This window comes from Pithys albifrons, chromosome 2 (assembly GCF_047495875.1).
Source record: "Pithys albifrons albifrons isolate INPA30051 chromosome 2, PitAlb_v1, whole genome shotgun sequence".
NCBI classification, from domain to species: Eukaryota; Metazoa; Chordata; class Aves; order Passeriformes; family Thamnophilidae; genus Pithys; species Pithys albifrons.
Genome location: NC_092459.1, coordinates 57,951,139 through 57,978,860, shown reverse-complemented (window position 1 = coordinate 57,978,860; position 27,722 = coordinate 57,951,139). Strand labels below are relative to the sequence as shown.

At 39.6% G+C, this 27,722-nt stretch overlaps 1 protein-coding gene across 3 annotated transcripts in view; it reads right to left on the bottom strand.

Moving 5' to 3' along the window:
* Positions 1–5,436: 5,436 nt before the first annotated feature.
* PDE7B (phosphodiesterase 7B) overlaps positions 5,437–27,722 on the bottom strand; it is a 175,999-nt gene continuing 153,713 nt past the window's right edge. For all 3 annotated transcript variants that reach the window (XM_071549129.1, XM_071549130.1, XM_071549128.1), the window contains 8 exons: positions 27,205–27,300; positions 25,428–25,528; positions 23,819–23,950; positions 17,544–17,635; positions 16,386–16,530; positions 14,339–14,435; positions 10,799–10,879; positions 5,437–10,266 (listed from right to left, as the gene is read on the bottom strand). In XM_071549129.1, the coding sequence (XP_071405230.1) occupies positions 10,049–10,266; positions 10,799–10,879; positions 14,339–14,435; positions 16,386–16,530; positions 17,544–17,635; positions 23,819–23,950; positions 25,428–25,528; positions 27,205–27,300 (962 nt within the window). In that variant the 3' untranslated portion in view covers positions 5,437–10,048. The remainder of the gene's footprint in view (positions 10,267–10,798; positions 10,880–14,338; positions 14,436–16,385; positions 16,531–17,543; positions 17,636–23,818; positions 23,951–25,427; positions 25,529–27,204; positions 27,301–27,722) is intronic.

Below are 27,722 nucleotides of genomic sequence, written 5' to 3'. Positions count from 1 at the left end.
ATGGTGCTGGGTTAATACAGTTTCATATATTTAGTAATTAAATAAGTGATAAAATTGTTGGATCATTAAAATCAGAAATTACAGTGAGAGAAATAATGAAGATGTGAATGATGGCAAAGAGACATAGTTTTCATGCTCTAACAGGTTAGGTCTTCAGAAAGAAAATACATGGTAGTATAGTCAGTTGAAAAACTATAGAGGAGTTTTGTTCAAACATATAGGTTTCACCAGTGTATTTTTTCAGAAACAGAAAATCTGTTTGCATTAACTTGATTTGTCTGTGAATGCACGGAGACAAAAAAAAGAGTGCTAAAAAGCCTCTTTCTGTGACAAAAAGAAACAGAATACTAACCAGTTGCAGGAAGTGAAAACTCAATTTAAATGAGAGTGCATTTCAGTAATGAATGTGACATCCACAGTGGGTGTCTCTGTAGTAGAACCCAAAGGTTGTTCTACAGTGAAAATCATGAAACATGTTCAGCATACAGTGAAAATGGAGTGAAACAATTGGCACCTTTTGACAATGGTGCTTTCCTTCTCTCCCCCTTATATTAATTTTCTTGTGTATTTGTCATAGGTTGTCCTACAAAGTGAGCAGCTCTTACCAGCATTTGGTTTACATCTCAAAAGTACTTTTCGTTTCACAGAGGGAGGAGCTTGGTCTGCTCGTGAAGGTGCGAACTCCTTGCTGATATTCAGATATTTAAGAAGACTTCATGGATCTCAGTAAAATTTAAGTTTGTAGATGTGCTGTGCCAGCCGAAAAATGGCATCTGCATTATTATATAAGATGTCCCTGAGAGCAATATAACACCCACAGGCAAACTCAAGAGTCATGATGCAAGCTCTCCCTTTAAATTAATGACACTGAAATATCAGAAAGAATAAACTGCAGTTGGATTGGTGAAGGAATAAATTAAAAAAAAAATCACAAACTCAGCAAGATTTACAGGGTTTTTTAAGGTACTTAGAGGTGATCAATTCACTTTTTCCACAAAGCCATAGAAGTTTGTCTCCTTTATCATTAAAGTAAAAGCTGTCCTTTCACATCTAGTTCACCAGAGGATCTGTGGTAGTTTTCTTCTTGAACTTGTAACATGAATCTGTTTTTAAATTATTTCTTTTGTGAAGACTTGTGGTGGGAGCAGAGTCGCTGTCCCTTGTGGGGTCCTGATCCATAACTAGAGCACTCTGAAATGTAACCACAGTGCAAATAAATAAATTCCACCTTTATAGCATTTCACGTACAATGTGACTGTTGGGCTGCCATAGTCAAAATGCCAGATCATTATGTTAGTAGTTTATATTTCAAAACCTGTCAACATATAGGCCTAAGTACTGGAACTGTTCATAAGAAAATGGAGTCTGTTGGTAACAAGATTATATTGCGATATATTTAGGTCTTGGGCAGATGGAGGATTTGGCAAAAGGCAGCCAAAGTCCAGACACCTTTTTTATCCTGAGCAAGCATTAATAGTAATATTATTAACTACTATTCCATAAAATTGAAATGCTGTTAAAAAATCATACTATTGTAAAATATGCTTAATAAAAAGTGGGACAGGAATTTAAGTGGGCCTGAGCCTCAGGAAACTCTTTCTTTTGAAATCAAAAAGCCAAGCTTTATTCCAATAAAACCTCTGTAGTTTTATCTAGGGAGAACACAGAAATTATCAAGGAAGACAAAAAATCAAAAAGAGATTGTGCCCTTGCACACAAGTCCTTGCTTCCACTTAATACCTTTCTGAGTTGCAGCAAAGTCTCTTAGGCCTCTCTTATGTCTGGCTGACAGCAAAAGTTCACAAGAATTTTATTTGCTTGCTGCATTCTCCAAGTGAGCTGTGAGCTTCTGGCTATGGCTGTCTCGCATGACATGCTCTGCAATTTCTGAACTTCTCTTCCAGCCCAGTCTAGAGCATCTCAAAGAAGGAAGAATTCCTTTTTTTTCTTGTGAGAGGAAGGGGGAAATCACATTGCTTTTTAACAGAACATAGCTTATGTTTGGAAACATAATACCATAATTTCCCATATTGAATTATTTTTTTCATTGCTTCTGGTTAGTTGGTGTTTTCAAGCATCTGACCATAGTTAGGTATGCAAAGGAGGGAGGTGGGGACAAGAGATCCAAGAAGATAAAAATGAGGCTTGATAACCATTTTCAGTCATCTTCAGACAGGACTCCTGATAGACCAAGCGCAGAGTATTTGTGATGATTGAGTGCAGAAAGAAGTTGATTCTTATCCCAGTTTCTTCACTTTAATTCGCTAATACAGGTAATATAATTTCTGTGTGTATTATCTTTGTAGCTATAATGAAGTTATATGAAGGAAGTGTGCTTGCTGTGTTAAAAATGTTGTTCACACCTTTATGCACCTAAAATATACAATGTGACAATCTTGCTTTGCTATTTTGTGTGGCTGACATACCCATCCCAAATCTTACTTATGTTTCTTGATTTGTTTAAGATCAGTCTTTATATAGGCAGTCTTCTGGTAGTGGTATTGTTAAGGAAGATTTCCTTTTAGGAATGCAGTTGGCATACGTATCTACGTGCATCTTAATTCAGCCTCAGTGCTGATAAAATGTACTTCTGAGCACACAGTGCAAATGGGCACTCCTTAATGTTTCATGCAGAAATAGTAGAACTGGTGTTGGTGACTTCTCTGATATACTGAGGTAAATAAATGCGGTTGTGCATGGGTACCACAGAGGGCAGTGTCCAAGTCCCAAATCACTTGTCATATACATGGAGCCTTGTCCCAGCAAAACAGTGCATTTTAAACAAAGTAATTCCACTCATGTTTTGGTCTCTCAGTTGATACCAATATATCTTCTTTTTCTCCCCCTTCTAAAGACTGACTTGAAATATATTTGTTCAATGAAAGACAAGAAAGATACAAACAAGAGGTCTTTGGGACAACACTTTCTTGTTTAGTCTCCTGGAATCTACCATACATTTCAGTCCTTCCTATTTTCTTTGGATTTTGATTGCCTGACATGATAACCCCTGAGTTTGTCTGCAGGTGTTGGTAGGTCTGGCTATAGAGATGAGGCTGGGCATGTGTAGGTGTAGCACTAGATTCTTCTTTTAGATAACTATATTTCTTTTATAAATATGTTTATGGATGAGCTAAGCTCATAGGAATCCTCTGCACATATGAATGGAAAGTCTGGATTTGAACTGTAACAGCTGCTGAGCTGCACAAGTAGATCAGGAAAGCATTTTAAACTAAAGGTGGATTTAAGTATTATAATGTATTTTCTTCAGGATTACAATGTCAATAGTATTTAGTTTTAACCATGAATTTTCTTTTGGTTCACATAAATGCTCAATCTTCTTTTCAGCTTTTCTATGTGGTTAATGTATTCCTGTGGCAGCACCTTCCATATGTAGTGCTTTACTTTGTTTTACCTATGTTTTGATTTGGGGAAAGCAGAAGCTCTCAGTCTGCTCAAATGTTCTGTGTTTTTTATAGGTGGTGCTAATGAGGCTACAGCCTCTTTTTCCTCTGTTCTCTCCTTTCCGGAGGTTTTTCGTGATTCAAACTGCTTTTTGCCACCCTTTGCGCTTCCCACTCTTCTACTTGCACTTTGTAGAGAGGGATGATTGCTATGCAACTGATGACATTGAATTTATCTCTGGGTGGTAGGAATAGTGGAAATAATAGGACAACTCCTCTGTATTAATTCTAATACTCCATTTTAGTTACAACTTCTTAAGACACCCAGATCCCCTTCCTAATCTAATACAATATATTTAAAACTCTGTAGGGTACAGATTTCAAATATTCTCTCTGAAGTGTATTACTGTAAAATCTGACATGAAATTCATCTGCTGTTGTGATACTCACTTCCTTGTGTGTGTAGGTCTACATGATCCTGCATGGACACCCAGGGTAGCTTTTAGGAAGTGGACGGCTGGTAGCAAAATCCGATTGTCACAAATTAAGGTATTACATGGTATTTAGTGTAACTCTGCTTGAGATCTTAACTAGCCCAGGATGTATGTAGTAAGGTGATGCACTGGTTTTACTAGCAGAGCCAATTTAAGTCGTTTCCTATCCTGTGGTTGATTTTCTGTCTGTCCCTAAATAGCTGTTTGAGACTTACTGTATACAACACCACTGAAAGATCGACAGGTGTGAAAGTGGGGACATCATAAACCTGCTTTGTCACTAAAACCAGTGTATTTTGTAACTGCACTCGTTTTATCTTGGAGAGGACTGGACTGTGGCCATTGGAGAGACCCTGCCCTCCTTACCTTGAGGTAAAAGAGTGTCTGTCACATGAATAATTGTTTGTCACATGCATATTGCATTTTTTCTTTTCTTAATGAATACTTACTTACATTTCCAAGATTCCCCACCTGAGCTTTTAAGCACAGTTAAGTATTTGGCCAGGGCAAAAATATTGCCATATAATTAATTTTTCTTTTGCTGTTTATTGATACACTTCAGCTTGCTCGTCTGTGTTACTTGTTTTGAACCACAAAACATCAGCATCCATCCAGATAGTGCCTGTGCAGAGTGGGAACCATGTACTGACTTAGCTGTACTTGAAAATAACACTGTTAAATCTGTTACGGAAAACTGAGTGGTTTTCCAATGCTGACTGTGTAAAACTATTCCTAGAGAAACCATCACAACTCCATCCCTTATACAGGACAGATCCTTAAGGGGCTTCATTCTAGAATCCATTCTGCAATTCAGCTGGCATCTGGGGTCACATGAAAACACTACGATTCTGAAGGGTGGATGATATTTTTAGGAAAGTATATTTTAAATGTAGGCTAAATAGCACTGAAACCCAGTATATTTCCAGCTCATATGTTTGGTTCAGTTGTATTAACTGGTGCAAACTATGTGAGTGTTATTACTAAAGACTTTGAGGTACAAATAAATTCTGGTTCTAGAGATGAATCGAGTCCCTGTAGTGACAAATATCCATCAGTGATGACAGTATTTCTCACTTACAAATATTTATCAGTGTAGAACATCAATGCTTCTCATATTTTCAATTAAACTTCACCAGCCTTTGTCACGTTGAACATATAAATAACATGGTCTGAAACTGAGAAATGAGAAAATGGAGACTGACCAATGATAGCAAGGAGAAATCATTACTGGAGCTGAAACACAGTAAAAGACAACTCTCTCTTCTTTAAATACTTAAACAGAGAAACATTTTCTCTGGGTTTTGAAAATCCTTTTACTACATGCCTAGGAAAACTATATGGAAATACTTTTCTTGCTGGTAACTCCATTTAAATTTATACAGCAAGGCTAAGGGGAAATTTAGAGAAAAGTTCTCAGAAATAGCGTACTAGGAAAGTGATTATTTTGTTGGTAGGAAGAGGCAGTGGGAGGATGGGTGCAGCAGGAATTGTGCTGCCTTGTCAAACCAGAATGTCTTCTGCAAACTAAAGAGATGCTTCAATCAACTGGCTTTACCAAAGAACTGGAGACACTTTATTTTTTTATTAGTTGTCATTCTTTGACATGATGAATACTTACAGCAGTATGTTAAAAAAGATACAGTTAAGTCTCTTGGCATCACTGCATAGCAGTCACAGCATTTTCACACAATCTAGTGCTTCCTTTCAGAATTATGCATATGGCAAATATACGCACATATGGGGGCTGATTCTTGGTCCCAGTGAAGTTGGGGGACCACTGTTTGGCCCATAGAGTTGTATATAAGATATGTGAATATGTATATATAAAATGCTTTACAATAAACATGACATATACAATCTTGAATTCAAAGATAAGCAGAATATATTTTACATCCAAGTAAAACTTACGCTCTGCACTTAAAAGTTTATGTACCTAAAATATTGGATGGATTATATAAACAAATAATAGAGTAAGTTTGCACCAATCAAAGTAATTTGAATACATATTAATGGCATGAAGCTTGCCTTGTGTTTTTGTTTTGTGTTTTGAGGTGGCTTTTTTTTTTATTTACAGGATCTAATTCAGATTTAATTACTGATTTTTGTGGGCCATGAGTGGAGGATGGTGGCATGAAGGAGGGGAACGGGCATACTTTATGGACAACTCAGCTGAGTGACCTAAAGTATAAGGCAATAAATTATGGCTACCTTGCTGGTACCTGAAAATAAAATTGTAACTACTTAAGTGTTTCTGCTTTCTTAGGAGAATGCATTTGAAAGGGCTGATGTGCATTGTGTGTCAAATTTGATAGAAACTTTGAACAGAAATTTCAACCACAGATTGGAAGAGCTGGTGAGATAGTTAATGCAGTGTAACAATGGGCAATCTCATTTACTGTGGTAGCAGCCTTCTCACTGGGGAGACTTTGGTTTTCTTCATGAGAGCAAGTTTATAAAAAAATAATTGACTTGTGTTGTAGATTTTGTTTGATACAACTGCAGATCATGTTTTTTTTTTCTTTTTCCTCCATAGTCTCTGTTTTATCTCAGCTACTCTCCTCTCTGTTCCTTGCATTCCAAAGTACATGTTTTCAGTAGTCCCTTTATACCCCGTTTGGCCTGGTGGCTGGACTGCTGACACTTGAAAACCCAAAGGTAGATAAAATCTGTACTTATCAACAATGCATATGTATGCATTATTTTAACCAGCCTAAAATTTTCAATTACCATCACTTGTGATTATTAATTATACAGAATTGCCACTTTGGTATGAAATTATCATTTAAAGAAGCTAGATTTTAGTCAAATGAATTGCAATTGTGAGGCATAAAAACATTTTATCCACCTGCTTTTAGCAGTTTTCTTCTTATTTCCATCTATGAAAACCTTAACTCATTTTTAATACTTCAAGATCTTTTAGCTGCACTGGTCCAGTAGGAAAATAAAATAATGTACAAGGGCTTCCTGTAAAGTGGCTAATAGGGCTGACAACACAGAAATCTGCATTATCTGCATAGTTTTCTATTTTTGTTGGCATCCCAGGGAGAAATCCCAGTGCAGAAATGCCCTCTTGAACTACAGAATACCAAGTATGTATCGTGACTGCATATACTGAGCACTGGCGCTGTTGGATCGGCTGTAATCAGTCATGGTTTGGCTCCTAATGGAAATAAAATGACAGCACTTTGCATTACAGACCCCAGTGAATCTGGCTGCCAGGAATCTGCTGCCAGAGCTTAGCTTTTCAGCACACCTGTCTGGAACACCTGAGGCAAAATGGCCCAGACCTGAACTTGTGTATTGGATCTGGCTCACAAGTATAGAAGCACTGCAGGAGCCACCCTGAACCTATTTCAAGCACTGTTTCATTAGATAAAGTGATTAAAATCTAGCAAATATGTTCAGTGCACCAAAATCCCCCACAACCTGGTAATTTTCAGAGCAGCTTTTTGAAGTTGAAAAGTTTTAACTTGGTAAGAGCAAACTTGTGATGGACCCTGTAGACTCCACTTGAAGAAAAGGGGTTGGGTTTAATGTAGCTGTAACAAATTCGATTTGTACCTAAGCTTTCCTGCTGGACCTATTCCCTGTAAGCTCTTTAGAAACAGTTCAACAATGTCTGTCAAGAACTTTCTATGCTGCTAGACGCCAAGTTTATTTAACTGAATTTCAGAACATTTAAAAAAATTCTTTGAACTAGAAGGAAAAGGGCTTCCATTTCTTAGTAAAAGACGAAACAAGGGAAATTATATCCTTTTGTATGTACTTAAGTGCTTCTAAGCAGTACAGTACACTGCTTACATAATGTCCTAATAATTGTCCTAAATCTGTCAGAAGAAAAGATACACCGAAAAAGCTGCAAAGTGGTGATGCTCCTGCCCCTACCATCAGGTGGTTAAGAAGAAATTATGTCCTGTAGTTAGAAACAAATTAATTGTATTACAACTCTCTCTCTCTTTGCTTCCTGTGGTCCTTCTAATATGCGAGTCTCATTTAGAAGTAGGAGAAAGAAGGTTTTTTTATTGGTTATACCTTATGTAACAGTACAGGGGGAAGAAAAACATCATTCTTGGAGTGCTTTGTGTTCTAACAGTGTTTTTCACCTTCCTACTTCACTGTTTCAGCTTCTTTCTCAGAAGGTACATACAAAGAATTAGTAGAGTAAAATATCGTTTACTAAAACTTACACATATTAGTCACCTTATGAGCATGAACTTTCTCTAATCAAGTCAATATCCCTTGTAATTGAGAAAAATAGATTATATCTTCCCTTGCAATTTTAAGAGTAAGTATTTTTCTCAAACACCAACTTAAACAGCTCTTTCTTTGTTGGCCTCTTCAAGGTATTCACGTCCAAACAGGATTATAAGGCCATACCTGCTAGTTCTTACGGAAAACAGCTACACAGATTTGATGTACTGGGAGTTTTTAACAACACTGTTCTTCACCTGAATGCAGTTATTTTTTCTGGGGGCAGAGGAGAAGGGGACAATCACTTGAGAATATACAATCTCACTGAAATGATGGAAGCTTAAGTTTTATAAGGACTTCCTGAACTGAGGTTGTTTATGGCATAGTTAAGGCCATGTATGTTTCACAAACATGTGATCATAGAAAATTATTCAGTTACTCTTAACTGTAGTTAAGAGGATTTTTCTTAATAGTCTGACTCTTCCTTCATTGACTGAGACCAATCCAAAAGTCAGTTAAGTATTATTCTAATTAGAAAAATGCAAATGCTTTTTGATGCTGGCTATCTGAGGAGGGAATGTGGGGAAAAAAATCAGCTACACTGCAACATCTCTTGGGAAAACAACTGGACTCTCGAACTATTTAATGTCGTGCTTTGTTGATCACTAAGCCAGATAGTAATAGTTCACACTGCAGTAAGTGGTAATCAGGTTGAACTGTCAAATCATGTGGTGCTGCTCTGTGGCTTTTTTTTTTAAACTTAAAATTTCAGGCTCTGTGAAATATTTGTTTAGACTGAATATGCAAGGTGCCATGGATTAACAACACGGACCCATATGGAATGTGTTTGAAGTTTTCAAGAAGTTATCCTGCCAGACTTCATTCCTTAATGACCTTTGATACACCTTGGATAGCAGAAAGGCAGTTCAGAATTGTATCTTGTAATCATATGATTTTGGCAGCTATGAAGGATGCTAAAAGTTAAGGCTTTTATCCACAAACAATGGTGTATATTAATAAACTCTATACCATATTTACAAATGCTTTCTCTTGTATTAAAACTAACAGTATTCTGTTCACAGTGCCAATGTTTTTACAGGTAACAATCCCACAGTACTCCAGTATTTTGGCATGGGAATCAGTAGCGCTTTGTATTTACAGAAAAATGTACATGTATGAATATAAACAGGTTACTTGAAACAGTACTCAAAAGATAGATCTGTTCGTGTTTCAAAGGTTTAGACCATACTACACCTTCCCTTTCAGTTGCGAGGGAATACTGTTCCTTGCAATGAGAAGATGCCTTTTATCCAAAGTGGCATAAAAATTATTACCAAAACGAGCCTTGTTACACTGGAGGCATGTATACCAGGAGTAACTTCAGTCCAGGGTTTATAGAACTGTTGTTTAGTGCACAGAATACAAAAGTTAAAAAGGTTTTTGTTTTAATTACTAAAACAACAAGACTCTCTGCCCTCTGCGAGCACTGTCTCTGTCAGCCCATGTCCTCTGGATGCTGAAGATGCTGGTGGTTTAATGTGCAGCCCCGCTGCCAGCCTGGAACATGTGTGGCGCTCTGGGCCTATATACATATGTCACAGTATGACTTGTGGTAAAGGAATATATAACCAGGAGTGCCTCTCTGTCTCCCCTGTTCTCTCAGGAATCCTCTCTGCTCTGCAGCAGCCGTGACTGCTGCTGACCAGGACTCCGCATTCAGGCAGTTTGTGGTCAGGAGGGATGGATGGCACCAGACATGTACAGGACGAAGAGAGGGAGAGAAACAGGAGGATCAGAAAGAAACCCAGCAGGACCACAGGCTGGTTCATGAGGACCCTTACAGCTTCTGCTTTGCCATTTCTTCCCTTTGCAGGGTGTTGACAACAGGCTCCCCGGGACCTTGTCTGCTGCTGTGACCAAGACGGAGATAGCAGTGCTACAAGGAAAAGTGCAAAGCTGCCATTAAGGAGTCTCTTCTTCATTTAAAGTCTGTTCCTGGCTGCCAGTCACTTGACCTGAGTGGTCATTGCTCCTACTACCACTGTGTTGCTTGTGGAGCAAGCTTCTCCACTTGGCCTTGTTCCTCCTGAGATGGTTTAGCATATTTTCAGATAGGGGAGTATCACCTGTAAACTGGGCCCACCTCTCAAAGAGTGGCTCAACGATGTATGTCATGAACCCTGGGAAGAAACACAAGAGACATCTTGTGAGCAACAAATACATTCCACAAGTGCAATGCCCCCGAGAGTGCCTCGAGAACAATGTAAGTGGCAAAACCCCTGATGACAAATAACAATAAACCCCCAAACAGACATCGATTCCTTTTGAAATGCACAGCTTTTGACCAGCATACATGACAAGATAAGGCTTTATTTGCGTGTGTAACAGTAAAATCTGAGAGAGTCAACATCCCTCTGTAGAGATATCAGACAAGAAAGTGACCAGTGTTTAATCACACATTTGTAGCAATTGTTCTCCATGGATACTTTTTCTCCTATGCAATGACTAGTTTGCCTTTCTATTGAACATTTAGCTTAGATAGGTTTCTTTTTGAACATTTTAATTTGGAACATGTTCTGTAACTCTTATGGTATCCACAGTTCTTATTGTTACAACAACTAGAGTGGAGTGGGGTGGGGTGAGTGGAGGACAAAAGCTTCTCTTTCAGCTTGTGCCATAGTGAGATAAACATTAAGAGAATTAAATACTTACCAATCTGTATGCTTGGTATTGTATCCTTCTGCTGATTACAAAGGGGGCTTATTTCCAGTTCAAATTTTTGTTCTAGATCACCTGCAAAAAAAAAAAAAAAGAGAAAATATTTTTTGTGCCACTTTTATCTCTTCTCCATACCTATACCACAGTCTTACAGTGACTGCAACTGTGTGAATTTGAGCAGTTGGAATCTTCTACCAATGATGACCATATTAAATGTCTAAATACCTTCCTTTTCTGTTCTTTTAAGGTATTAGAGAAACTGATTATTCATACAAAGAAAAATCTAAGAAAAGATAACTTTCAAACAAACATTAAATCTGAGCATGTAAGAATTCTGAGAACCTTAATTTTTAAAATAGACTCTCTCAGATCATTTACTCACTATTCAAAAACCAGAAATTGCAGAATATAAACTTTAGAAGAAATGTGTCTCCAGTAGTACTGTAGTGGGAGTTGGCTGGGGGATCTGCTCACTCCACATGCCACCTCAGATAGCTCCTGATGCAGAACTGATCAGATTTGGCATTGAGATGATGCTTATAAACAGTCAGTAGAAACTATTCCTGCAGGAACAGTATGTAGCTGTGACAGGAGCTGTTTTTTATGGAGTTGAAGGTAATCAGCAGCAAGGACCATCTGTATACTGGAGTGGTTGCTGAGGACCACAGGCCAGCTGAATTTAAGAATTCAGCAGAAAAACATCTGAGAGAGTCTCATTTGCTCATTGCTGTCCAGACAACAGTCACTTATTCTTGCTGGAGTCACTTGTTCTTCCCCATGCCTGCAATTACTTCATGCAGAGACTGCTATAAGTGAGTTAAGTTTTGGGTGTGTTTTTGTTTTTTAAACAAACACTCTTTGTCTGGAACTGCAGCACATTCATCTTTTGTGATTGTTAGCCTTCTCTACCAGTGTTCAATCCTGGTTACTTTCTTGTCTGCAGTGTGGAAGGGAAGTGAGAGTTAACTGTGTGGAAGCTAAGATGTGCCCCTACCCCTCAGACAATAATATTTTGTCCATCTGATTTACTAATAAGGATGTAGTAAGGACTGGTTTGGCAAAACTTTCCTGTAAGAAAGACAGACCTGCTAGTTCAGGCAAAACACTGTATTCAACCCATAAAGAAATATTTTGCTCTGAATCTGCTGTTTTTGTTTAGAAGCTCTTTTCTCTCCACTAGAAGTTTTTACTTAAATGCTGTTGTGCTACTCAGGTTCTACATTCCCATATAAAACACTATGAGCATTTTTAAGCCTTGCCTTTCTTCCCTTTGCAGCGTGAAATTTCTTCTTAAATGTGAGCACAGTATTTTTCAGTAATAATCAGCTATTTAGAAAATATCAGGGAAACATTTTTAGCTTCATGAACAATCAAAAGGAACAATTCAGCAAAACCAACACAAAATAACAGTTTGTCATGTCTCCAAATGTGCAGTTTGGCTGTCTTCTTATCTACCTTTCAAAACTTCTTGACTGAAAAATGTGTCTAACTTCAGTGACACCCCCTCTGTAGGTATTCTGGGTTGAAAATGATTGACCTGCCTGGCTCGAAATGAATCAACATCTTCTTGTCTTCGAGAATTAATTTAATTGACAAAAATAAGATTTTCCTTTGTGTGGTAAGAACTTAAAATGATGGTATTTTCTTATGCTTCAAGTTGCTGAAGAAGGAACTGCATAAATTAGTTTCTGAGAACTGTCATGGTAAGTAAAACCTTCCAAGCAATTCTAAAACCTCATCAGAGAAACTGATCATTCATGTTGCTTATAGCCATTTTCTTGAAACTTTTTCTTACCAGTTCCAGTTTTATATAAATAATTCAAGTTGCATTACTTACCCTGTCTTTCTAATTGACTTTTAAAACATCTGAAAACAAGTTAATGTATTTTTCTAAGAAAAGTTTGTGTTGGGAGCTGCTGTAGACATCAGGTGCTCCCTGAAATGTACCTGGGTTGTTAATTTTATTTACTAACAGATGTAGGAGATGCACCAAAAGACTGGAAGATCAGGATCCGCTTCTATTAAAATGGCATTAGAAGTGTTTGATAAAAAAACGTTAAAGCTTTGTTCTAGAAGGCAGATTAAACATGGCACTAATTGTGGTATTCTCTGTGTCATCTATAGTTAAAAGTCAAAACATGAGACCTATGGTTTTCAAATGCTGAACTTAGTGCCAAAAATACCTTTAAGTCCCAGCATTGTATGTAAAGGGGTAGAGAGGTCTACAAAAACATTTTAAAGTATTTAATATTGGGATTTTCTGTATCACTTAACAGTATCATACAGCCACTAGTGATAGTCAGACCACAGTTTCTGTATATTGTCCCACATGAAATGCATTTTATTCCCTGTGACGCTTCTAACAGGTGTCATATACTTGGGTGTCTCCTTTCAGAGGTGTACTTTAGTTATTAGACTAATAAATCCTGAGGGCTGTGGAAAAAGCTTACACTTATAGGAGCTGAGAGTGCTGTCTTTCTCATCATGGTCGCTCAATACACTAAAGGTGAGGTACTGCAGCACTGGGGCCCTGTTCTCATGAGCTGGATATTGATTATGCCTTGACTATACATCTGACTAAATCAACCTGCACCTGGCAAGTTGCTTATGTTGCTTCAAAGGCATCAAAGCCAAAGACATTTTACCAGCTGAAACTGCAAATTGGCTGAAAATTAACTTGCTGACCCATTTGTACTTGTTATGGACTAATTGTACCAGGTACCAGCTCAGATGTGGCTTAATTTTGTAGTGCAGAATTTTAAATGAACTGAGAATTTCACTGTGTGCTTTTCCAGTCTTTGCACCATTTGCCTTCCAACTCTCAGGATACTCTGAACAAAGAATTTAGCAGTGATTAAACTCTGCTGCACCCAGTATTGTAGCACAGAATGACCTTGCCTATGCAGATAGAGCCAAGTGGTGTAATTACTGTGTTTCAAAAAAAGCCCTGCCTGACTGCGCTCTCTGCAGGGGTTTGAAAACATTTGCAATAGGTTCTAGCTGAGGTTTGGCTTGCCTGCCTTGGCCCTTTCAACAGCGTGCTGGGAAACGTGTTTGAACCCTTTCTCTGCATTTGTAGGCAGAAGAATGTGTCATATTTGGGAAACAGTGAGGGTAAGGCTCCCATCAGAGTTGCAGTGGGAGCATGAAACACGAGATAAAACACAGTGGACAGTGGTAGGATTTTGGGGCAGTGTGGCTCCGGTACCATTCCAGCTCAGAAATGCTAATGGTGACTGGAGGGCTCTCAGGGAAGAACCCAGACATGGGCTCTTCAGGCAAATTCCAGCACTGAGGCCCAGCAGAGCCCTCCCTCCTGCCTGATGCTGGTAGAGGAACAGCAAGGGCAGAGAAACACTTACTGCTCTCCTGCCCCTTCCCACTTTTCTAATGAGTCAGTATATCTCTGAACATTGCATCCTCGAGGGACATTTCAAGGTAAGGTGGTTATGCTGAATGCTTCCTCTGACTCGTCACACAAAAACCAGGGAAAGTTAAGGTAAAACGGGACTACTGTGAGTTGAAGGGGCTGACCTTGCCGGTAAAACTCTTCGCAGACCCGTTCGCTCCACTGTTTGCTCAGATCCCAGAGCCGGCAAGGGTTGCAAATGTCAGCACACTTGAGTGCAATCTGAAAGCAAGACAAAAAGTAGGAGTGAGAGGTTACTGTCTTGCCATGCTTCAGCAGTAAATCTGCAGTCATGGAACTCCCAGGACTCACCAGCAATGCTGGAAGAGTTAAGATTACCTTTTACAGACTCAGCCTCACCCAAATGTGCCCTTTGAGGAAAGAGCATTTAAGCTGCAAACAAAACTTTCATTCAGCCCTGTGCTTTACCATAGTGAGAACAAGAGGAGGGCGAAATTCCAAGGCTGCCAAGTGTTTTGGATATTCCTTGCAAGGAGTAAGCCAACAAAAGCCTCAGGCTGGCTCCTGCTGACTGCTTGGCTTAGTATCCATGGCTGATGACAAGGAAGGGAAGAGCCAAGCTAGTGTATTTGGGCATCATTTCTCTGCGGTCTCAGTAAGTGACCTTGCATCTTACTTCAATTACATGTCATCTTAATGTCTGCATATTTTTGTTTACAAAGCTAAGGACAGGGCTCTCTACACTGCCCCTGGCTTAGTTTCACTTAACTAGTAGTTTTAAGTGCTTTGCAGGGGAATGAGTACAGAAGGGCAAGAGGTTTTTAAAATCAAGTAACTGCTTCAGAAAAGTAAACCATGTAGTAGTCTGGCTGTCTTACTGCCTTGGAACAAGATGTTCATGTCATGAACACAGTCAGTTAGTCTGACAGAGGTCAGAAGTCATTCTGGCACCCACGGAGAAAACATAAGAAATATTTCCTGTATAAATTCAGACCTGTGAACCAGAGGAGGAGGGAAGTCTCCAAGTCACTTTGCTCTCTGGATTAAGGTGATTAGCCTTAATGTTACTGTCTATTACAGGGACCTTTCAAACTTTCTTTAGCTTATTACAGTAAATCAAGATTTCTTGATATTTTCTTTTTTTTTTCACAACTAATCCACCAGGTAAGTAAATCTTACCATGTCTGTTCCCTAGTTCCTATCTTCAAGAAAGTGCATAAGAAATCTTTTTGCCATACTTGAAAACTTTCATTCTTCTGCTTCTGGCATTTTTACAACTTTCAAGCCTACTCTGTCCAGAAATATAATAGGCCCATCATCCTGCCCTGCATGGTCTATGCAGGAATCTGACAGAAAAATGTGTTTGATGCAGAATAGGTGAGCAGTTATTACATTTCCCACACTGTTGGAGGGGGAAGAATGAACAGATCAGCACTTCCTTCCTTGCAACAGTCACCTTTTCTGTAACTTTCACAAAATGAAAACACACAGTTATTTATTTATAAATGACACTGATTACTTCAACTTCTTCACGTATTTAAGAAGGAAATTAATGTAATTTCTCCAAAGAAGCAAGTATATGCAGTTAGTTAATCACAATAATGCTTAATAGGTAGAAGCTTATTCTGAAGAGTCTGCTAATGACTGCAGCTTAGCTGGAAGAACCAGTGTGAATCTATTTGATTTTTGAATAAAGCATAGTTTTTTCATTAGCTGGGCAGATGCACTAGAGAAGCATCTGCTGCCATGGCAACAGCTGTCTCTGCAAAGGCAGTTTCTGAGCATCCATCACAGGAGCAAGACTTGGCCACCTGATATCAGTCTGTCCTGGAAAGAACACCACTGAGGGGGCTCTCCTGCATGGTGCTAGAAAATAACACCTGTGGAGAGACAGACACTACAATTGAAGAATTACCTGGCAAGAGAAGCAGTGTTCTGGAAATAAAATTTACTAGCTAATCTTAATTTCTTAGCATTTGATACTGTCCTGTGTCTGTTGCATTCACAGCTTTTAACTCAAGGAAATTGCATAAGGAAATACTTGAGGCACCTCATGCTTGCCTGCCATGCCAGGTGGGAGAAGGAAGTGTTTATGGTAACAGATAAGTAGAGGCTGATGTTCAGACATGCTACTCTAACATATACTAGGAAATACAGTGACTTGAAAAATAAGTAAAAGCGATAGTGAAAAAATTATCTTTTTTAAGTTACCTGAAGCATAAAATGTCTGTCTTGTGCATCATCCAACCTCAAATCCTGATTGTCAAGGTGAGATTTCAGACGGATCAAAAACTCATTCTGCCTGTTGATGTCTGTTGCCAAGATCAGGGAGCCCAACTGCTGCTCGATGTCCTGTCTGCAATGGAGGAAAATAAGCCCCTTTAATCATGGAATCACTGAGCATTAATAGCTCAAAACAACCTGTTACAGATCACAGCTAGCATAAAGGTTCCTTGTTCTTTGTGGATCCAGTCTGATCTCTTTGATCAGTCTCTGCTAGGGTTTATGGGGTACAACCATTCTACCTGCCTCAATGGTTTCAAGAGGAATAGATAATGTAGAAGAAAAATACTTGTGGGCACAAGTTGTTTAAAAAGCTTCTGAAAAGTGCGAGGAAAGTCTAAAAAATCACCCCAAAACAACAGCAGGATGCATCAAGAAAAATACATCTTACTTCAGCTGCTCAGAGCTGAGCAGTGAGTACTGCAACTTTGAAGTTGCAGTCAAAATTGCGAAGGGTCTGGACTGAAGGCCAACTGAAGTTCTTGTGTGATGCAAAGAATTTCTGGAAGGATATGGAGCTTATTGCTTCCAGGTCAACTGTCATTAAAAACTTAGTATTGCAGTCTGTTCATTGGCTCAATCTCCATTCCTTGGTGGGACTAGCACTGCACAAAACCAGCAGGTACAGCTAGCAGCAACTTGACCAACATGCTCATGTTGCTGCCTTTTTTTGCTTCACCCATAAAAAGTGGACCACACCTTCTCAGGCATGGAAGTCCTAAGCAGTCTGGGCTACTTGACCAACTCCTTTCCTTTCCTATTTTATCCTTTAAAGTCACTGAATCTTTCCATATTTGGTTGGTGCTATGTAAAATGCCAGCAATTGATCTGAAAAAGTCCACTCCTGCTGGGCTTCTCCATGCTTCTGGTGCTGAGAAGTGGCCATTCCTGTGCTGCCAAAGCGGCTAGGTCTTAGAAAATACTTCTGCTATATACCTTTGTCTCATGATTTCATACTGACACCAAGTGAGGGCAACAAGTTCAGCCAGTTCTGAAGCCTCTGCCTCTTTGCTAGTGTCCTTTTAAGAAGAGTGAAGGAAGCCATGGACTACTTTCAGTGATGCATTTCTTGTAGTGGACACTTACGTCACCTCCTTGGGCAGATGGGCGAGGAGCCGCGACTCTCGAAGCATTCCTATGGTAGATCGCCAGTGATGGTTTTCCAGCACTGAAACATTCTAGGGAGGAACAACAGGAATAAATTCAAGGATTAGGCAGGTTATCCATGGTGCAGATACAGATTTGCTATATCATGTGATACCCAGAGCTGGTTGGACATGCTGTAACATCAGTCTAAAAGATGTATGCTTTTTAGCCACATTTGGACTAGATTCCTACAGTTAAGGACCTTATGCTTCTGGGTTTCTTAGATGAGGTCAGCCCTAGAGTCCTACCGTGCTTCAGTTTTTGAGTCCTGCTGTGAACAGAGGAGCTAATCTCATCTGAGCAGAACGTAGGTTGCATCTAACAGATTTTTACCTCCTACTGATCCTGGGTTGACTTCTCAGCCTCTACAGTTTGAATGCAGAGTGGACAAGAAAAAGAAAACTGAACTGCCAGATTTCCCTTGGTGTCTGGGAACCGTAAACTGTTTGCAGCTGTTCAGTCAAAGCAAGAAGAGTGGCAGTATTGCTGAGCATTTGCAGGCTTCAGCAACTTAGTCTGCAACAAATTTCTGCAGCAAATTTCTGTCCTTTTTGTTTGCTTGCTTCCAACTAAGTGGAACCAAAGTCAGGTTGAAAAAAATTGCTGGGGAACAGAAACCCAGCTTTCTAAGTTGTCAGTAAATTACAACAAATTGGATATCTTGTGTCTGATAACTTGAAATTACTATTCTAACACGCAAGGCATTTGACAATCATCACTTGTTTAGTTCACAGAGTACCATGAAATGCCTCAGAGATGTCACTTGTTCAGAAACCTGTAGCATCTATTCCCTGTTTGAGGCAGTTTATGGCTTTTGCAGTAGGTAAACACTGGATTAAAAAATACTGAAACATAATCAAACCTTTTGAGCAGGTAGCAGAGCAAGGACTCCACCCTGTCACTGCCAAGTGGGAAACTAGAATCAGAATCCCTCTTTCCAGCCACTGTTAATCTCTAACTCCTTTATACACAGTCTGAGGTTGTTGCTGCTCTAGTACTGCCTTTCCTGTGGGATATGACACACAGTTTCCATTTTTTCCAAAAAGGATTGAGCAGTATTTTCTCCTTACAGCTTCCCCATTCCCCTTTGTAATCCTGTCATATCTAATGACTGCTGAAACACTAAACGTTGCCAGTAACCAAGATCCAATTTGCATTTTCATTTTTCCTGAAGCTTCGTGCTCAAAATTACTGGAAAGGTGAGAGTGCAGATTGGATTTACAGTGCTTTCTGCAGTACTTTTTGTTGCTTTCAAATTCATGCAAACAGTGTTGCTTCGGTATTTCTCTGGGTTTGTTTGCTTGTTTGTTTCCCTTGCAGATATCAGGGATACTATGGGAAAAAACAAAGTAAAACCAACACCAAAACTTTCAAACTATGCAAAAACTAAGTCCTTTAGGAAGAGCTGACAGACTCAGATCTCAACATCAGTTATGCAACACAATATTGCAATTACTTTAGACAGCAATTCTGTTGATTTGCCTGCCTAAATATCCCTTTTCTCCTTTTGCCTAAGCACATCAGGATGGACTTTCGCAACCTTATACTCTGACCAAGAAAAATAAGGGAATGTAATAGGACATAAAAACAATTACTTTTTTCCCCCCGTTTTTTCACCTACCTCATCACAGAGCTGAATCCTGGTCCCAAGAGTCCCCCCAAGGCGATGAGCTGCCATCTTCCTACCCTAAGGTAAATTAGATAGATTCTACCTTACTGACACCTTTGCTTTTTGGGAAGGCTTACACTTGTTTAAGACAGTGCCCGTGTGCACAGACTCCTGTGACCCTGGTCTGACTGTACTCTTCAAACATTCTGACAGGGCAGATCCCCCTATGTCCCCACATCCCTTTCAGCGTGGCAGCCTTCCTTGCTGTGAGGAGCTGCTTCAACCTCAACCAGGGAATTACACTCCATGGATGCAACTACTCTTTGACCATACTGATGGCCAGTCAGAACAGGGCTGAGCATGTAGGCATCTGAGAACTTTCCTGCATCCAATTAACAGTTACTCAAGGGAGAAAAACAAACTCAGGGAGTCATCCCAGAGTACTTCCACTTCTGCAAGTTGCCTCCTGCTACAGGGAGAACCTTAAATTGACACTGCTGCACTGTCTGGTTTCCCACGCTGAAAGTAATGGAAGAGGGAAAAGGAAAGGTCAAGTCAACAAGCAATAACTGAGCATGAAGTCAAATGATTCACCTCTTAAATGTAAGGTGCCAGAATCCCTGAAGCAGCTGCCAACAATTAGCAGAGTCAGCTATTCCACCTAGGAACACACTACAGCCTACTAATTGCCACAAGCCATCTAATCACCTGGGCTGGGGGGGAGATAGCCCAGGCAGGGAGAAGTCTGCGTGCTGCTTTGCAGACTGGGGTTCTCAGCTCTGCTTCACCTGGCATTTTATTCTTTAAAAAAACTTAGTAGTGCAAGTTTGTTTTAAAGGCTGCACTGTAGGAAGCTTCTGTCACATTTATAGCCCAAACCCAGTGGATTACTAAAACAGACTTCAGAACTGTGAGGAAAAACTCCTGTTTATTTTACTTAAACTGTAAGAGTATCTCCAATCTGTGACTTTCCCTGAATTATCTGAACCACTGCACTCGACATATGCATTTGAAAAAGAATACCAACTTACTAGCTTGAAGAGAGGAAGACTTGCTATGGACTTGGTGCAGAGTAAACAACAATTTTAATTTCAAGTCAGAGGGGATCAGAATTTCTTTCAATCTAGTCATTTTAGTCATCTTCCAATCTTAGTCATTGAGCAGTTGGTCTGACTACACAATGTTAAATACCCAACAATGACACTTTAATTAGAAAAGGTGCTTTTAAGTAGAACTGTTATAATTGATGCCCAAAATGTATTTTCTTGTTTCCAGCTTATATACCTCTGTATTAAAGTTGTAAAGTGTTTTTTCATAGTTTTCTGAAACCTGCTTTGTACTAAGATGTTGTATGTGTTCTTTCCACATGTCTAAACTCTTATTCTTCACTTACAGTTCAGGCAATGAAGGTTAGAAGCAAAGTCTGCATCACATCACACAAGTTCTCCTGCACTACTTACAGGAGAACTAAGTGACCTCCAGACACCTACAGTCACTTTCTACACTCTCAGCTGTCTTTGTAATACTGGAGACTTAAATGAGGCGCTTTCGTTTTTGTGGAAAATTGTGGTGCATGCAATCACATGCGATAGACTCTTTTGGCAATTACCTTATAGATTACAAAACCAAAATGGATTTAGTTTGAAAATAAATACTGAAATCTCTGAAGTCCTAAGTGATATTACCTATCTTCCTGAAACATGACTCTTCTCATATATGCACTTCAGAAGCTGTCAAACACTTTGCATCTTTGTCAAATACTGACATACCTCATTTTGTAAACCCTTTTCTTCCAAATGTAAATGTAAAGTTTGAATTTAAATGTCAAACCATCAAAAGCAAAGAGATGCCAGACATGGATAATCCCACTGTCCCAGTGACAGATGACTGCCAGCTATGTTAAAACTTACTTTCTTTTGACCCTTTTTCTGATTAATCCCAGCAGTTCTGTGGCTCTGCTACTTAAAAACCAAAAACCCAAGAACTTTTTTGTTTCAATTTCAAGCACATGTTAAAGTACATGTTTTAAGACTATTCGCTGAATCTAAAATTTTACTAAAAATGTTCTCAGCAGAACTTTTTTCCAGCAGTTATTTTTATTGGCATTCACATACTGTATACTACTAAAATCTTTGGAAACAATCTGTGATGAATTTCAGATAAAATAAGTCAAACTTGCCAGTGAATGTCCACAAGTAGAGTGCTTAAAATCTCATTTGCTGTTGAAAGATTGCATTTTCTGCATTGTCAATGCCTTGTCTAACCAAGATTTGTAAGTATATTCAAGCCATGATGAGAAACCACCTCTCCAAAATACTAATATTTTAGCTATATTTCCTTCAGATTAGCCTGTTTTTTCAACCTGATTATATACTACTCTTTTTCACTATTAATTTGAGAAGGACTTGTTTTTTCATAGGACAAGGGTTTTTGTGGAATGGTTCTCACTCCTCTTCAAAGTATCTTTAACATAACATTCCCAGAGTCCCTTGGCTTAAGCCCCTGGCTTTTCTCCCTCCTCACTGAGCTGGCTTGGCATTTAGAAAAGACTGGAATAATGGACCTGACACACATGGGTGTGATGTAATAAACTGCATCAGTTTATGATGAGGTCAGTCACCAAGTTTTCAGTGTTTGAGCATTACCGTGCCCTAGCTGGAGCTCTCATAGTCCAGCCCATTCCCATATCTGAGGGCAGGACAGTCACATCATTACATAATGCAATGTGTAATGTGAAAACTCAAACACTGAGTAGAGGAGAACAAGAGAGACTCTCTTACTGAGTAGCAAGCACATCACAGCAATCTCTGCATTTGCTAAGTATGTATAGAAAGGTACATAGCTCTTAGTGAGTCTTCTTCACAGAGGATAATTTTTAACTTGGGATATTCTATTCCTGACACCTTATTAAAAAGACTGAAGTTGACTCTTCCAAAGTGTCTGGAAAGCAGCTCAGTGGAAATGGACCTTGGGGGTGCTGATCAACAGCTGGCTGAGCATAAGCCAGCAGTATGCTCAGGTGGCCAAGAAGGCCAATGGCATCTTGGCTGGTTTGTATCAAGAACAGTGGAGCCAGCAGGACTACAGAAGGGATTGTTCCTCTGTACTGTGCACTGGTGAGGCCACACCTTGAGTACTGCATTCAGTTCTGGGCCCTGCACTTTGAGAGGACATTGAGGTGCTGGAGTGTGTCCAGTAAAGGTCAACAAGGTCTAGAGAACACATCTTATGAGGAATGGCTGGGGGAGCTGGGCTTGTTTACTCTTGAAAAGTGAAGGCTCGAGGAGGCACTCATTGCTCTCTACAGACACCTGAAAGGAGGATCCAGTGAGGTGGGGACCTGGTCTATTTTACTGTGCCTGCAGTGGGAGGGCAAGAGGAAATGGCCTTAAACTGAGACAGGGGAGATTCAGATTAGATGTTAGAAATAAATTTTTCACACTTAGGGTGGTCAGGATTTAGAATAGCTTGCCCAGGGAGGTGGTGGAATCACCATCCCCAGAGGTGTTTAAGAGGCATCTGGATTTGGGTGGTGTGATTTAGGGGTTACAGTGGCAGTACTGGGTTTACTGTTGGACTGGATGATCCTAAAGATGTCTTCCAATCCTGATGATTCTATGATTCTAAAGGCTAGAAATCAATACCATCCCTATTTATTACCTATGAACTATGGTTACTGCAACAGAAATTAAGATTTACAGCACTGCTCTGGCATGTATATGTAAGTACAACACAAAGAATAGAGATCTACATATATAATAACAACATATACGTGCACATGAAAATTATACACATAGAACAGCTGTAGATAAAATACAGTGCTACAATGATTGCCATGGGTCAAAACCTCAAATATGTTAAAAAGGGACCATAAAATCAGGCAGCATGGATTCACAGGTAGTTATCGAACAAAAGGATCTATGGTTTTCTTTCAGAAGTTTTCTACTACAGCTGGCCAGAGCAGGAATTATGTACACCAGGTGAAGGACAACTCTGTACTGACCCCTGACTTATGTTTCTGAGATCTTATACTGGCTGCTCTTAGAAACAGGATACTGGTCTAGACAGCCTGTGGTGTAACCTAGTGGCTGTTTCTCTTTCTTTCTCAAGGAACATTACTGTAAATGTCTGCAACTTTTCCTTTAGTTTCCTCTATCTTCTGGTTTTTTTAATGCCATGTTCATTAAGTATTGAATTTTACTTCAGCCATATGAAGCAAAAGTTGCTTTTAATGCAGCACCAATTTAGAGCATGCCTGGTGCTTACTTCCTCACTGGAAGAAGATGAAGTACCAATTATCTTGTCATGATTTTACATCTCCGACCCATAGTTCCTCACCCCAGATGACCTACAACAGAAATAATCCACCCAACTGACAAAAGTCCGCAACAAAATCTGACATATCCACCTTATTTCTTGTGTTTATCAACTTTGCTGTAAGAAGTGACACCCAGTGAGGAGCTTAACTGAAATTATCCAGACTCTGAAGCACAGGATGACTTGACTGGCAACCTTCTGCTGCCAGACTTTAGCTTTAAAGTTTGCAAATTGCCTGAACTCTCCTTAACACCATTTTGCATACTAGCACCTTGATGAACAGTTTTACCTGGTACAGGCTGGCAAGGTGGTGTTTAGTTTTAATCAGAAAGGGTTGGTTGACCCCTGGATGATCCACATCATGGGCTGCAGCAGCTAGCAGTCCCAGCATGATGTCCGACGGGGTGAGGAAGCTGGCAAGCTGAATCATCACACACATTAATCACAACATGAACAGTAAACACTTTTTTTTTTGCAAATAAACCATCTGAGATCATGACATTGCTTGGTTTTTGTTTTGTAGGCATTTGTATACAAATGTCAAATACCAAATAAATTTTGTGAATGTTTTTAAGGTGACTGTTGAAGAAACATCTATCAAGATATTAGACTATATAATAATTTTTTTTACAGTTTGTATTTCTTATCTCTTTTATCACTCATGGCAATGTAAGGACTGTTGCAATAGAAGTGCTTGAGCATAGTCTAAAATATTCAGTTAAAAAAAGTAAACAAATACACTAGCAGGTTGGCCCACATTAGCATACATAGTAAGAGCTCTGCCTCACACAGTATTTAGTAATACCAACAATACATTAGGCTTCATTTTTCTAGCACAGCAGTGTTATAAAATACGTGGTTTATCAACTTCTGAAATTTCAAAGTTGGCTGTTAGATATCACAGTTCAAGTATATGCATTTTCTTAGAGAAAATAATTTGCCTTTTATAACTTCAAACATTCAAGCTTGAAATCCTGTCCAACTATGTTTCTGCTACATGTAGACCCAAATTTGGTTACAATTGAAAGGAAGTCTTGGCATTTTCTGTTTCTGTGAGGCAGTTATTATCAGCCCAATGAGTCTGTACAGAGTACAGGTCTATGAGATGAAAGAAGCATCCCAAGATGAGAACTGAAGAGCAGTAATGGTACGGGTTCTGAATGTTGGCTGTCCTCTGCACTTTTTGACAGAAGGGACTTGCACATCTTGCAGAAGATGAAAATACAGAAAAGCTGGGGCCTGCTCCTGTCGTCACTTATCATTACTATATTCTGGTGTAACAAACTGCTAATTTGAGCAGAAAAGCCTTTAATTTAAGTCAGGCCAGGAAAGACTAGTCATGTTCTTACACTGTGGCTCAGCACTGCACTATCACAATGCCTTCCAGTAACTTAAGGCAATGTCACACCCTGACGCTGCAGGGACTTGCTGCAGCAGTTAAATGCTGCTGTTCACTTGTGCAGAGGACACCCTTGCAACAGACCCATCTTAAGGGACTGTTTTGCCCTCTCCTGGTGTGGCACTACCCAATTTGGTATTTTGAAATACTGATGAGAGGACCTTATGCCCTGAGGTGACTGAAGCGCAGGCATGCATTGCCTTCTGTTGAGTTTGATGGGAGAAGAACTGCAGCCACTGCTGGGTGGCTGTTACACACCTTTGTGGTGGCTGGAGCTTATATGATAGCATTTAGGTTGCCTGCATGATGAGAAGTGACTCTAGTAGCTTGACTGAAATGTCTGTAATCTTTAGCCAACACTGCTCCTGACTTGTTGCTGACTTCCAGCACTCAATTGCTTTTTGCTATCTAAAAATAACTTTTGGGTTTCTATTTCAATCCTGGGAAAAACATCTGAGAATCATCTGACAGCAACATCAGTGTGAAAGGTTGTCATTACCTTGGGCTCCCTCAGATAGCAGTGCATAGCTTGTGTGACATCAGCAGCATGGACAGCATTGTGGTATGGATTTTGGCTATGGTAATCTTCTTGAACCATAACTGGGAATCAAAACAGAAAACAAAGATCCTTTTGTCTTTGAATGCCATGGTCACAAGTGGGAACTGGATTTAAAATACAATCTGAGGTTTTGCAGTCAGCTGCCTAAGTAGTTCCTTCAAATAGCTGTAGTTTATTTAGATTGCTGCTCTTATTGGGATACCTTTAGAGAAAAAATGCATGGAAGGATTTGTGAGGCCCAAGGGGACATACTGGATCTAGTGCATAAATCAACTCTTTCTTGCCTTAGTGAAGGCTCTCATTCAGAAGTAAAATAAACAAGGAAGAGAGGCAAATTTATCCACAACGGAGTGTAATTACTTAGACTGCTGTCACACGGTAGCTGTGTGCCATTAAGGCAGCACTACCTATTTTACAGCAACAGGTAAGGCCCTGATATCCTAGCATCATTTGTTATTTGAGTGATGAACTACAGCCAAAGGCATTTCTAGATCCCCCAGACAAAGAATCAAAAGATACAGCATTGGGGTATTCACAGCAAAATCTTCTTTGACAATTTGTGTCACATCTGTGTGTTCATTTTAAAATACCAGCTCCTCTTGCTTCAGTTTGCAGTGCTGAAACTTGTCCAACTGGACCAGGAGCACCCACCTTTTAACTCTCAGCTTTCACTTGCAAACACAATCATTGAGGTCTGTAATACACACCCATCTGTTCCTTGCAGCAGTGCCTGCACCATTAGGTGGTCTCGGGACAACACCATGGGAACACTGGAAGCTGCACGTTATCTTGCCCAAAGCACCCTTCCAGACAGTATCAAATTAATCAAATGGAAAGGTAACAGGCAAATTTTCCATGTTTGCCAGCACGGGGAATGCCAAAGAAAGTCCTAGTTTTCTGTTTGTGTCCAGCTTCACAAGCAACTGGAGGTACAGTGGGTAATCCTTCGAACTCTTGAGTCCCACTAGTTCTAATTACCCAAGTGTCCACTTCACGGCTGCCTGCAGGAGTTAGAAACAGCGGGGAAATTTTGTCTGTCTCCACATTGGAGAAACGCTTTCCAGAAGCCACAATTCTCTTCTTAAAGAAGAGGCCCTGCCTTGGAAACTCTTCCTGACAGTCTAATAAACTGGCATTCAGTTGCATTCAAAACATGATACAAAAAGTAATTGATTTTGGCCAATTTCTTCTTTTGGTTCTCTGACAGCATGGGGCTAACATTTCTGTTGGCAGAAACAGCAGCAGGGGCTTTCATCAACACTATTCAGTGCAGACAACTTGATATAATTTGTTAAATTTTGCACATAAGCTTTTAACTGCCCTGCATCTCAGTGGTCTGTTAGTCACTAAAATAATTTTACTGCACTGCAATCGTACTGTGCGTGGGTAGGTTCTACAGTGACTGTCTGTTTGTCAGTCTGTGTGGGCCTGCAGCTGGCCACATCTCTGTATGGCATACTGTATTTGAAATCACCAGTGAGATTGTGGTACTGAGATGCTTCGTAGAGCCTGTTGAAGACCCTCCATTGACTAAGTACTGAATCAAGTACTCGAGTGCCTGTAAACTGTATGCCAATATATATCATCAAAGTGTTTTACTGAAATATTTGCAACATTATGATTTTTCTGTAGATACACAGACCAAGCCAGTGCTGTGTCTGGTGCTCTATTCAAGCTGTGAACTTCATTCAAAGATGGCTTTGAGGTGAGCACTTACCTAAAAACCTGTGTAACGTAACCATGTCTAACTGGAAATGGTGAATAAGTCCATGCACATTGAAGAGGTGACAAAGCAGGGTTACAAGACTGTTTCCTAAAAGCAGAAAGCAAGAACTCTTAGATTCCCTTAACATTTAGTTACAAAGGAAGCAAGACTAAAAATCTTGGTAATTTCCTATTAGTCAGCTCTTATCACCTTAGCTCATCTCATGAGCCTGGATGACACTCATATGCTCACAAGTCACTTACATAAAATACACATATATATCTAATAGTCGATGGCACAGTAGTACCAATGGAGCTCCAGTTTTTTGTCTAGACGCCATAAAGTCATGTTTGGTGTTTCAACATGACAGAGGTGAACTGTGGTTTTAACTGGAAGAAGGCAAAGTGACGTGGTTTTAATGAAAATTTTTGATGGGCTTGTTTGAGAACGGCATCATCTTCATAACTCAGGTCTACCTTCAAAAACAGCAGAAAGAACAGCTTTTCTACCTCTTTGATTTGCCATACTGT